At 35.9% G+C, this 13,088-nt stretch overlaps 1 protein-coding gene across 4 annotated transcripts; it reads right to left on the bottom strand.

Moving 5' to 3' along the window:
- Positions 1-511: 511 nt before the first annotated feature.
- Positions 512-13,088, bottom strand: RNF141 (ring finger protein 141). 4 transcript variants are annotated; one of them, XM_062577445.1, is made up of 6 exons: positions 13,001-13,088; positions 10,517-10,719; positions 8,890-8,998; positions 8,066-8,247; positions 4,750-4,857; positions 512-3,015 (listed from the first exon to the last, which is right to left on the bottom strand). In XM_062577445.1, the coding sequence occupies exons 2-6, from the start codon at positions 10,702-10,704 to the stop codon at positions 2,865-2,867; spliced, it is 738 nt and encodes a 245-aa protein (XP_062433429.1). In that variant the 5' UTR covers positions 10,705-10,719; positions 13,001-13,088; the 3' UTR covers positions 512-2,864. The 4 variants fall into 4 exon arrangements, with proteins under 4 accessions (XP_062433429.1, XP_062433430.1, XP_062433431.1 ...); XM_062577446.1 differs by lacking the exon at positions 13,001-13,088 and adding an exon at positions 11,998-12,359; XM_062577447.1 differs by lacking the exon at positions 13,001-13,088 and adding an exon at positions 11,021-11,098.

Here is a 13,088-nt window from a genome sequence, read left to right as displayed (position 1 = left end):
AGAGTGAGTCCTTCCCCAGAGTTGTATTTAGGCTACCTTGTTAATAACACATTTAAGAAACTGACTGACAATGGCATATCTACTTTTAACGATGGCACCAGTATGTGATGGAATTATATTTAAATTAAAATTCCTTCCAGACTTCTGTGATATTAAAGCTAAGACGCACCTTAAGCTTAAAACAACTTTGATATTTCTTCCAAAGTAACTTTATTGCACAACTCAGACACAAATTATAATATATTGGAATGTCTATAGCTATTAATACAATTTGTAATGCTTAAATTACAATTTCACATTACATCTGTAAGAAATCTTGACTTTAGCACAAGAAATTTAAGTTTGTTCTAATGCCCCCCACCAACAGCTATCACAATAATTCACATTTTTAAGGTCTGGCTTCTGGAATCTATTACCATGTCCCTGCCAATGTGATTTCCTTTTCTTTTCCAAAATTCTGTTTGCTATATGTAGCATTTCAGACAAGGAAATATTGCCAGTTCCAAATTACTAGTTTTGCAGTATTAGTGTATTTATATCCCTTATAACATACAGTACATATATTTTACAAGGCACACATTACAGTACCTATATCACAGCAGTGTGTATTACAGCAAATTAATTAAAAAAGCTGTACAGAATAAATCTATTTCATTAAATAATTTTTGCATTAGCTTATACTGTAATTAAGTGTCATTATACTGTAATTAACAATCTGCATTCATTACAAAATTACATTTTAAGAAGTTCATTTCAGTTTTCAGCAGAAAGTCAACTTATAAAAGTCTCAGTTCAGAATTGCAGTACTTGAAATACTTGAAAAATAAAGTTAGCTTGAAGCTTTAATTTAGATGCTTTTTCTGCTCCAGTGATATAAAAAAGTTTAAAAATTCAAGGCTTATTTTAAAGTTTTGAATATGGAATAATGCAAGCTCAAAAAGCAAAATGAAACCAAATTGGTAAGTGATTACAAATATTTGCAAATATTTTAGTGAAAAATCCCCACGTTAACTATTTTCAGCACAAATAACACCTGCCTTTAAGCAAACAAACAGTCCATACTTTTGCTGAAGAATAAAGAATCTCATTGATATCAAAGGATTAACAAAGGGAAAAAATAGTTTTAAGCTATGTACATTCATAAATGGATTTTTAAATAGTTAAATACAGATTTACACACTAAGCCATAATGGCCTTTAGATGATATACACAAGACAACTATGTTGCTTATCTGTCCTAATGTCTATGATAAATTTGACAGCTGTACCATGAGCCAAGTTCAAATAGGTGTCACATGCTGCGAAAACTCCTTAATGAAGTATATTAGAGAAATTCCCAAGATTTGGTCCCTGATGTCAATTCATTTTTGTAGCTCATTAAGGACCTTAATGCACATATATATGTGTGTAATGTCTTACAGATCAGAATCTGTCCCTGATAAAAGGACTCAGCTTGGCATCACTGAGTTTTAACAAGTATGGGAAATAAAAATGTAATTTTATAATAAGCAAGATTTGTTGATAGTTCTTCAAATGCTACACTTGAGTATTTTTGACTCAACAGCTTCAAGTTAAAACTGCAATATTTGTTAATAGCAACCCCCCTCAAATTATATTTATTAACTCATTCTCTATAATGGCAGTTGATTTCCATAATAGTTATGCAGAACAGATTTCAGATGGGTTTCCTGAATAACAATGACGACAATTTATTTTATACTTTCTAAAAGCAACTCTTGAAAGATTTGACTCTGTTAAACACAAAAATATACTGTTGTACTCCTATTGTGATATCCCTCTCCCAAGCTGTCAGGTACACATCTCTTTGCAAGCCACAAACCTAAAGGAGAAGTTACTCTCTGCTACATAAAAGCATATTGCACTTGTAGATAAAAAGCACAGCACCTTTAGTTAGCTTATGACCTCATAACCTTAATATGCATCATTTCATCCCTTTGAAAATTGAGGAAAAGCAGATAAAACCACAGCATCAGACTAAACTACACCTTAATTGCTATGTTGAATAAAGTCATTCTTTTCAGATATGCCTCATGCTTAAAAATATTTTTGGCTTTTCTTGATCAAAAAGCTATAGAAAAAAACTGATTTGCTTTTTTAGGATTGTGTATGAAACTGTTTAATGTTTCCAAGCTCATGAGGCTATGCTAAATATCAAATTAAAAAAAAATATTCAAAGAGATTATATTGCTAAGAGGACAAGGGAAAAGCACAAGTACATTTACACAGCTATCTATACTCTCCAAAATAGATTTAAAATAATTAATACTAAAATTCGTAATGAATCAGATTGAAATCAGTACCTGTAAACACTAAGAGGAACAATAACTGGCTACTGAAGAAAAAAAAAAGGGGGCAGTGGGAAGTCCTCAAGTTTCAGCAGCAAAATTTCACCATCTTTATTTATATTTGTTAGGAAAGTAAAAGGACTGCTTTTAAGGATAAGAGCTGTGAGGTCAAGCCATCAGACCTCACAGTAACACCTATTTAGATGTTGCTTCTCCTGTAGCAGTATACTTTGTAATGTTCAAACAGCAGTTGCAGTTGTGCTAATAGCTTCATTTAGTAGTCAAATTGTTACTTAATAATAGCAATAATCATTGTTAAAATAACCTCTGTTAATGTTAATAATCAAAGAGTTTACTGAAACTACAGATTAATAATTATTAAGACTGCACACATACACTGGCTCATATACCCTGTGTTTTAAAAGAGCAGCATAGATTCATAGAAGCCAAGAAGACAAGTGAGAGAATGTTGGAAGAATGGCAATGGGAGATAAAAAACAGATATTCATGAAAATGAAAGCTTCAAGTGCTCCTACTATTGTCAGCTTTTTGGCCATTGTCAGGGTCTGTGAGGCTGGCCTGCCTCATCTACCATGTTAAGTATGTAAGTAGCAATATCATCTTCTGTAGGTGCATCTGAAACCACCCAAGAATCACTTGCCCCAGTCACTTGCAGACGGCAGATAGGACAGCTCCTATGTCGATCGCTCCTGTTAGGAAGCCAGAGAAATGAGTATTTTTCATTTATGATCTCTTCCTGGCAGAAAGAGCCCCCAAATCCCTAAACAAACCACCCAGGGTGAACTTCAAGACTGGACAGATTAATTGGATTACATCACCTATAGCTTTTGTTTGTTTGGGGTTTTTTTGAGAGGAAGACTGGCCAAAAACTTTCCAGTTGTAGTTTTTGAGTGATAAATATGGAATCACATTCCTTAGTTGATTCTGAATCAAGTTTGACCAAGTTAAACTGAATACATCTAGCCACCTATCCAGAAAGTTTAAATCAAAATCCATGCTCAAAGCTAATTTTTCATTTCTTCAGATATTCAGCTGGGCTACTTCTGAAACCAGTCCCCATAAGCTTCCTATGTAAAGTGAAAGAAGACTCTTCCCTGGATCCCATTCATTCCACTGAAATTTGAAATTGACCCCTCTCCACCCACTAATTCAGGGCCCCCCAAAAATATGCTTTAAGCTCAGAGCCTCTGCTAGCTGTGTAAAGAAGGGATGAACCTATATTCAAAAATCAAATACCAAAAAATAATAGTATAACTGGAAGCTCATTATCAAGTTTGTTGATGCTTTAGCCACAGTAGAATATAATCCACTCTCCACCAGAACAGCTAAACTAACCTCTGTAATGCTATTAGATGTTCAAAAGTCTTCCCAGGAAAGAGATATGACTGATTATACACTGAGATCCAATGGTTTTTACTAGTGGTATTCTTGTGGAAGCGTGGTATTGCAAGAGTAGCCTCCATGTTAATCATTTGAAAAAGTTACAAAACAAAATATGAGTTGAATGTTAAATCATTTGTTTTAACTAGCCAAAAAAGCCCTTAACTGAGAATATCTGTATCGCCTAATGCTAGACTGTCAGAACACCTGCCTAATCTCTGTAGGTCTTCTTTACGGCCAGTGGAGAGAGCTGTTTCTCCCCACAGCAATTTTTCTCTTTCTCAGATTTCCAACAACTAATGTATCAGACCAATGCAGAAGCTGAAAAGCTGTTCAGTTTAGTATTAGACTGAACATATTGTAAGACTGATATTATCCATAAATTTCAAGGCATTGCTATTAAGAAGAAATTTTTTCCCAGAAACCTGATACCTTTCAATTTACTAATTAAATGTATTTGCTTCAAGTAAAAGTGTAACATATGGAAAAAATTCCCTCTGATAGTTGTTTCCCACATAGTAATAAGATGGTTCAACTTGCTGTTACATTTGTATACTCTAACAAAACTGATTCATTTTCTTTAAAAGAACCATTGTATGAGATTGTGATGTATATCAAGAGATTAGCATCAATGTATATTCTATTTTCTCCAATTTTATATATATTCTATATATACATCCTATATATATAATTATATATAATATATTTTATATATATATTCTATATATTTTATGTATATTCTCCAAAGAATACAAGAATAAAAATAAAGAGGTAAGAAATTACAAAAGAAATGCTAAAAAGCACATTCACTTTTTTTTCCAAAATGAAATTCTGCATAACATGCTTACAAATTCTAAAATCCTTCCTTTCTTCTGCTGCAATCTAATTTTACTCAAGCTTCTTATCTGCTACATGCATATTATCTCGTAAATATCTTCAGACATTAAGTTATATGGAAACTGAGGAATCTGTCAGACCAAATCAAACATGTTAGATTCCGAGGACATCCTATAAAATAATCAATATCCTTTAACATGCATTACCATTTATCAATGCATTTCTGGCAGAAGCTGTGAGCACACGGCAAGATCAAATCAGCACGCCCATCCATGCAGATGCAACACTCCTCTTCATCTGTCAGCTGTTTAACCCTGCACAAGAAAAGACAGTATTTTCTCCCAGACTACTAATATGTTTTATATTTATCACCTGATTAGCTAAGCTATTCCTTCTCTTATATGACTAGACCAGTTACTACATTTTTCATAATAGCTAGTGATGGACAGAAGAGAATACCTGTGCTTAAAAGTTTAATTTTGTGGATGAAGTAGTTAGATCATTCTGGCCCTCGCCTAAGTCAGGAGATGCAACCTTAAGCTGTCAGTAAAGAGCAACAAATGAACTAAAATTTAAGGAAGAATATGCATTTATTTTTTGCATCAGGTTGTGCTTTGTTATTAAAAAGGGTTATGTAAGCTGTTTTTCTTAACAAGGGAAGTGTGGAAGTTATAACTATTATGTATCACACGACTGGGCCAAAGAACGAAAATACTGTTTACATTAAAGGTAAAAGAAATCTACCTTCCCTTGACAAAGTGCCAAACCGAAGTATTTGAGAATGAACTTTGTCAAATTTCTGTGAACTGGTTTATATCCTAGATAATGTGAGAAAAACAGATCTGTTAAGAGGAATACTACTGATTGTCTATTCACTAATTTCACATACAGTCAAAATGCCAAGAGCTAAACTAGTTATTAGATTTAGAAGGCTGGTTTTAACTTGAAATACAACCATCTTGATTGTTCTTTCAAATTAGGATTCTCTCCCAATGCTGAATCTTACTGCAGCTTTTCCAGCTAAGTTTCTAGATGTTTTGTTTGGAGGGAAAATAAAGTTCAGACTTGACATCACTCAATGGGATAACCATTTTCATTTTATGTATCTGTCTCCATATCTTTCAAATAATAGTTTGTGTATCTATATCTAAAGTTTGCAATGGTTGCATTTCAAATATTTGTATCATCAAAATTTCTCAAAAGTGGAAAAGGTGCAGAGAATCCTCTACTTTCATTGACACAACTAGACATATAAAGTTCCCTAATTTTATAGTCAAGGCTTACATTCAAGACAGCCAGCTAAGTACTATCAAAGAGTACAGGATTTTCAAAAATCTTGATCTGGAGATTCCTTCTCTGAGTAGGGGAGCAGAGTAACAGTGTAGAAAGTATGGCATTTCAGGAGAGGCTGGCCACCTTAGAAACTATTGACCAAACACCTTTTGCTTAGGTATCCTGTGAGCTACTCAGACAAAGAGTAGTTTTATTAACTGTACAGATTAGCCAACAGATTAGCCCGTAGTTAACCTGCTTTTGTTTTATTCTTCAGTAGGTACTTGGGGTTTCCTTTCTGATATGCTTTTTGAGAAATTACTTTAGATTGCTAGGAGATTTTCTGTAAATACAGATGGTGATTCACATATAGTGAGGACCACAGGTTCAAAAAACTAATCTTTTGATTAGCTCACTATGTTCTTTGGTCTTCCTTCCTTTCATTTCCCTCCCCCATGCAGGTCTGAGTATTTTCCTTTGATAACACTTCAGCTTTTGAGATTTATTGGTGTATATACAGGCAATTATATTTAAAATAGGCATGCTATTTATCAACTTTCTGGAACATGAGATGTAGCCATAGGATTAATTTGCTGAAGAAATGGTAAAATACAAGGGTGACAAGCTAAGGAAATGCTTGTCTTCAATATCAGGAGCACTTACGGATATTCTGGAACACACTGTTTAGGAAGTGGATGTTTTAAAGAATTCCAGTGTATACCAGTGTAAGAAGTTAATATAAAAAGAATAAAATAGATAATATTCGCTATTTTTGGACAATGACCACCAGGTGAGAAGAATTTAAATAAATGTGAACAAAACGTAAGATTTCCTAAGTATAAAATACTTAAGGGCTTCAGCCTTTATTTATTTTAATGACTTGAAAAACTGGAGTAAAACACAACTGGACCAGACTAGCTCACTAAATTCCAGTATATTAGAAAAGTCTATTCAAAAATGTTATTTAATCAGTAATATTACTCAAGCAATTAAGTTTAAAAACATAGACAACGGGTGCTCATCTTCCTCATCTCAAAATCTGAAGATTGAAAAAAAAAAAAAAAGGTTAATCCAGGAAATCTTGAATGTACTCATCATCTTTAGCAATATATGTGTTTGTTTTGCAAACAAACAATGTTTGTTTTTAATCAAAATGACTTTTCTAGATGTCTATGTACTCAAAAATCTAACCATGTATCTTTAAGAAAGAGTAGGAAGTATATTTTTCCAAACTTGTCCACAATTTGCTACCTAATGCTAGCATTTTAATGATTCAGGACAACCAATAATTTATCCATTCCCAAACAAGAGAAGCAGGAAATAATTGAAAAGCATATTCTGCAAGACACTGACATACAAAAATCAGTGAGCTTTACTTAACAGGATAGCCAACACCTTTTTCATTCTAACAGCTAGAGTTTGACATTTTTAAAGTTAACTAGCTTTTGAACTAACTAGCCCAATAACTTGTTTTGTTAAAATTCCTGGCTATCAGTTCTTCACTGAATGATACCATACAGAAATACAGCATAGTTTCACTTAAGTTACTACTTTTCTCCTAAAATCTACCTCAGAACTAAGTTAGAACTCTGAACTAACTCAAAAAGTCAGAAGCAAGGCATTACCAAGAGCAACATTTCTACACAGGGAGAGGGTGAGAAGATTCTCGCTTTACATTCAGTCTGAACTGAAGTTATTGCAGGTGTTGACCTCAGTTTTTTGCTCTTCCTCTAGTTAACAAAGCAGGATGTCAACATGTGTGAGACAGTTCACATTTTTCCAGTCTTACCAGTTAAATTATCACTGTAATTGATGAGTTTCTAGTGGCAACAGATGGGAACTTTCACATGCCAAAATGTGAAAGAGGAAGAGAAAGTTCAAGTGGAACAATAACAAAACCTGTTTAAACAAACATTGTCAAAACCCATAGATTTGTAGCTGCAGCTGATTCCATTTCCTCCTGTTTCCTTATTCAAGACATTCAACATATACCAAGTTTATATTAGAGTTGACCACTAAAATGCTTGTTCTGAAGCTGAAGTAGGGTAGCACCAACAGAAATTCACCCAAGTACACTGTAGCTCTCGTTACAAAAGAATGCATGCTATTAATATTTGTGATGATACAAAGTCTGCATCTGTCAATCATGTACAGTTTTAACTGCTAGATGTCTGCAGATCAGGTTTTACACATAACTTGCAAAATATTTATGTTATAACTGTGGTCAGAAGCTAAAGTATATCAAAATACCTTCCCATCCATAAGCTAGCCTGACAAGATGACACAGATGTCAAACACTCAGCAGTTTCTTCAGAAGTACCACTCCGTGCAAGAACTCCTGCTGCTTGACTGGTGATGTCTTTATAAAGTTGAATGAACTGATATAAGTTCAAGATTCTGGAAGCTTCCACGATGCCACTTGTTTTATTTATCTTAAGATACAAGAAATATTAAAAATTATGTATTTTATTTGTATTCTACATTGCTCACATGTTTTTTTTATGCACTGCAATTCTGGTGGCAATAGCTACTTTCCCAAGTGCCCATCACAATTTTAGCAGATCTGAATCTACTTCAGTAGTAGTTAGGATCTGCAGAGAGAACTTCTTTTCATTTCATTAAGAAGAATATCACAGTCAGGATTGCATTTTCATGACAAGACAACTACTGTCATTATTCGATCGGATTAAGTTACAAGCAAATAGGGACCTGATGTCTAGAAATTGGGTTAACGTTAGTACGAGGAACAGAATAATCAGTTATTTCACATATAGAACTTAAAATTGCCTGCAATAATGGTTGCCTTAATGAAAATCTTAAGTCTTGTTATCCAAGGAATAAACAAAAACTACACAATGTTTGAACAAAACATTTGAAACAAAAATGTTTCAGAGTTAGCCTGATTTGAACTCCAGATTAAAATTGCTTAGCGGCTTCAGGATCATCTGAGGATGTTACTTGATAGGACATTTTCAAAAAATATCTAAAAGCTCTTGGATTTCACCAGTAAAAGTGACTTCCTCAAACATCTGCACACACAAAAACAATTAAGTTAAATTTTTCAACAATCTTACTTTAGTACAGACTATCCGAACAACCACTTTCCAGAGTGCAGAAGAATCAGAACCAGGCTGCACTTCAAATAACAGGTGTTTGTCTTGTCCAGAAGCCAATTTTGCAGTACTGAAATAAAAAATAATTAAAAAATATCAGTCTACCATTATGTGCTACACATTCAAGAATGAGCGACCTCAGATATTCTGTTATTATTTATTGTTTACCCATGTGCTTTTTCTTTCTTTTTTTTTTTTTTTAACCTTTAAAGAGGTTTTACCATTATTGCTCAAATGGATACATGAAATTTAGGGGTAGTGACCTCCTTTGTGTGTCCTTTAATTTAAAATACATACTTCATTTCACTTTTTGCACAGTATATTCCACAAAATGATGTACAAATCTTCTGTTCTACCGTCAGCAAAGAGTTATCCTTTATAGACATTTTTCTTTATATATACCTTCACTGTTTATCAGAGTGATGATACAATCTTGTAGTACAATCTAATAAAGTATTTACTTAGCATGTACGTGAAAACCACGCAAGTATCAACTCATGCAAAAACAAGGTGTATTTTTGTTAATATATAATAACAGTAAAGGAATAAGCTTTAGGTGACCCTGGTTTTTTAATGGGATGCAGACAAAATGATCTATTCCGTAAGAATCGAAACAAGATATTTTACTTTCAGGATGAAGTAAACACTGTAAAGAAATAAAAACCTTGAATGACAGTGATATTCTGGAGTTAATCACACTGAAATATACTCGAATTCACAAGTGGAATATAAGGTAATGTCCTTCAAAATCTGTTTAAGTTATCTACTCAGAAGACAGCTACCTATTACTGAAGGTGCAGGAGTCATCCACAAAAGCATGACACTGTACAAAGCAATTTCTAAACTGAATATAAATTCACATTACATTTCAACATCAAACACTACCAAAGCTCACACACTATATAACACCTATTGAGTACACACTTTTTACCTTGTCCTCATTATATACTATAAAAATTGAGGGAAAATGACAACTCTGCTGTTTTGTTGGCTTCTTTTAACTGTCGACGTATCAGTCAAACAAAAGGCAGACTACAAAAAGCCTTACATACGCAACCTTTTGTTCAGAATTCTCTGTCAGTGGTTTCCAAACACAGAGGCACATCACATCTTTAATGAGGAACACATCTACAGAGTTGGGACAGAGAGCAAGAAACAGTTCTGTCTCAGGTGGCTAGTGCAGCTGTGCTGCTCTTTATAGGGGTCATAGTGCTACTTCCTACCAGTTATGTGCAGAGATGAAGCAGCAATGCATCTTTAGGGATGGATGGAGCAGAGTGAGCAAGAGCAGGTATCACAAGTAACACTACCAGACAGATAGTGCTAAACGTCTATCTCTTGTGAACTTATGAGACAGGAGCAATGCCTGCTGAAAGAAAAGTACTGCAGAAAAGTGACTTTACAGAGGAGAAACTGTTCTGGTTTTAAAGTGTAATTGCAACCATTATAGATGCTTTAAGAACTGAAAGGAACATCTGAAAATGAGCTGGCTAATTCTGGTTTAGTCAGTGCAAGAGAATACACTGCACACAAGCTCTCTACAAAACATGAAAAAAAAAATAAAAAAGAAGAAAAAGTAAAGACTTACATATCATTAAGTTCAGCAACTCTTCCCAGAAATTCTTCATACGTTAGGAAACCACTTTCTCGAACCAAGGAGACATGCTTTGCTACTTTTTCTGGCAACTTGTTAATTACAGTTTGGGTTTGGTTTGAAATTTGTTGACCCATGGTGAAGTTCTTCACCTCAGCTCCATAGAATAAGGAAGTTCTCATTCACTTGTAGAGTCTCTGCCAAAAATATTTTAAAGAGTGAAAGTTGTATTTGTGTGTTTTATGAATAACTGCTCCTATTTTCTTCTTTTAGTGTAAGAGTTTAGCTACCCCCTAACCAGTCTAATTATTCTAGGCACACCTTGAATAACAGTCCAATTGGAAACAAAGCAGACAGAACACTTGGGATGTGGCATTAAAAACTTAAGAAAACTATTCTTTTGCTTATAGCATTACTTGTATTAAATAGAGATCTTTTATTCATGCAGATTTTTCAGCAACTCCATCACACATGTAAATACATCTGATGTATTTGTACCTGATGAAAGAGAAAATCATGAGATGATGATTTATGACAATCTTTGATTTTCCTAAAAAAAAATCTTCTCGTGTGAAAGTCAAAATACTCACAAAGAAGCATATTAACATCTGTCTGTACACAGACATTATAGTATGAATTAGGTTTCATAGATCAGTTGTCTGTCAGATCAAAAGAACTCTCCTAACATTCTTAAAACTCATAAAATAGGAGACTAACATCAGTCTAAATCAATTCAAAAAAATCAGTGAAACTGGCACAGTCCTTATGTGCACAAAATCTTGAGTTATTCAAGAGAAAATGCTATTCTGCAAGATTTTATGCAAGCACATGAAATTCATAAACAAGTTTTTGAAAAAAAAAAAAGAAGAAGAAGAAAAGAAAAATCTGTACAGCCATGCTTTTCACTCAAGCCACCCTGTCAAGCCTCACTGCCTGCTCTCAAGACTCAGCTGCAGTTCGTACTACAGTACTCATTAGGTCAAACCTCTCTGATCTCAACTGTTTCACTTTTCCCTTACACTCATGTTTTTCCCCAAAGTCTGTACTTTCTGATTCCGGAAAAGTCTTTATCCATTTCTTCCTCTTGCTCCCTCTCATTTGAGACTTCCCAAAAAACTTCTCTTTGCTCTTTAATGGGCAAAGGCAGGCAAAACAATTCAGCCCATGCAGAGTTTGTCACCCGTAGTGACAATCAGTAGTTTCACTTCCTTTGAGACTTCTACAGATAGAAGTCCAGAATAGCAAAAGTAACTGCTATCAACTTCAATTCAAATAACAGATAATCTGATTCTAGGTGTACTACAAAACATTTTATGAGACTTAATTCAAAAGCAGAATTGCATGTATTACATTTGTGCATAAGCCTCCCCAAGAAAACAGCCTACAACTGTCAAGAAGCTACTATGCACAACATTGTGCAAGCACACAAAGTATATTCTTATCCCACTACCCTATGAAATATTATAGTATTTTACCTATGAGAATTAACTGCAAATTTAATGTTTTGATTTTGATCCATTTCTGTTCTCAGAAAGATGCTCTCCCACAGAAATCACTTTCCTCCTTCTAGGAGGAAAGCCTAGCCTCCAGTCTTTTTCTCTCAGGCTCTCTAGTTCTTGCATTTGGCATACACCCAGAAGATAGCTCTGAAATACAGAACTTTCAACAGTATAACTTTTCATCCTTCAAACACAACCTAGCCCACATTTTCCATTTTTTATGCTCCCTCTAATTGCTTCATGAGGAAGCAAAGCACCATGTAAGCCCAATGAATCCCACTGAACTAATAACACAAAATTAAATCATAGAATAGTTTAGGCAAAAATAATCTAGCTCGTATACAGAAATACTCGTACTACTGTTTGTTTGCATTTTTTTTTCAAGATCAGAAATGCACAAAACAATCATCAGAAAGATTATAGGTAACATAGATATGTACCACGGGACAAAATGCAGGAAAAAGTAAATCACTGTAAGCCTCGCCACATCCAGTACTACCACCAAACTAAGCAGCCAAAAAAACAGGGCTGCAGGGAAGAGCTGACAACACCGAGTCGTTCCGGGGAGGGCACGGGTTACCCCTCGGGCCCTTCCCCTTGCCAGTCCCTCTGAAACCGGCACCGATGCCGAGCCCCACGCTCGGCCGCCAACTCTGCCCCCTGCCCGCCAGGGCGCAACGGCCGTTTCCACCTGACCGTTTGGCCGCACTTAACGGTCGCGCAGACAGGCCGCGCGCGCAAGCCCGGCTGCGTCACGCCCGCACGCGCCGGCGCCGCTCCCCCCGCGCAACAGCCGTTACCGCGCAGGCGGGGGACGGCCACGCCCGCCCCGCGCCCTCCCCGCCGGCCCCCGGCCACGGCAGCGGCCCCGCTCAGGGCGCCCGCGCCCAGCGGTTTCCCTGCTTCGGGCCGCCCTCTCCCCCCGGGACACCCGCTAGGCCTCCGAGAGACGCGGGAGGGGTCCCGCCAGCGCCCTCACCCCAGCGCCCCGGCATCCTGCTCGCCGCCGCCGCCGCCCCGCCGGGACCGCCGCGCCTCCCCGCGCGCCCCGACACTCGGCCCAGAGC

Source organism: Rhea pennata, chromosome 5 (assembly GCF_028389875.1).
Source record: "Rhea pennata isolate bPtePen1 chromosome 5, bPtePen1.pri, whole genome shotgun sequence".
In the NCBI taxonomy this organism is placed as follows: domain Eukaryota; kingdom Metazoa; phylum Chordata; class Aves; order Rheiformes; family Rheidae; genus Rhea; species Rhea pennata.
Note: the sequence above shows the minus strand (reverse complement) of the source record. Positions and strands in the feature narration are given on the sequence as shown.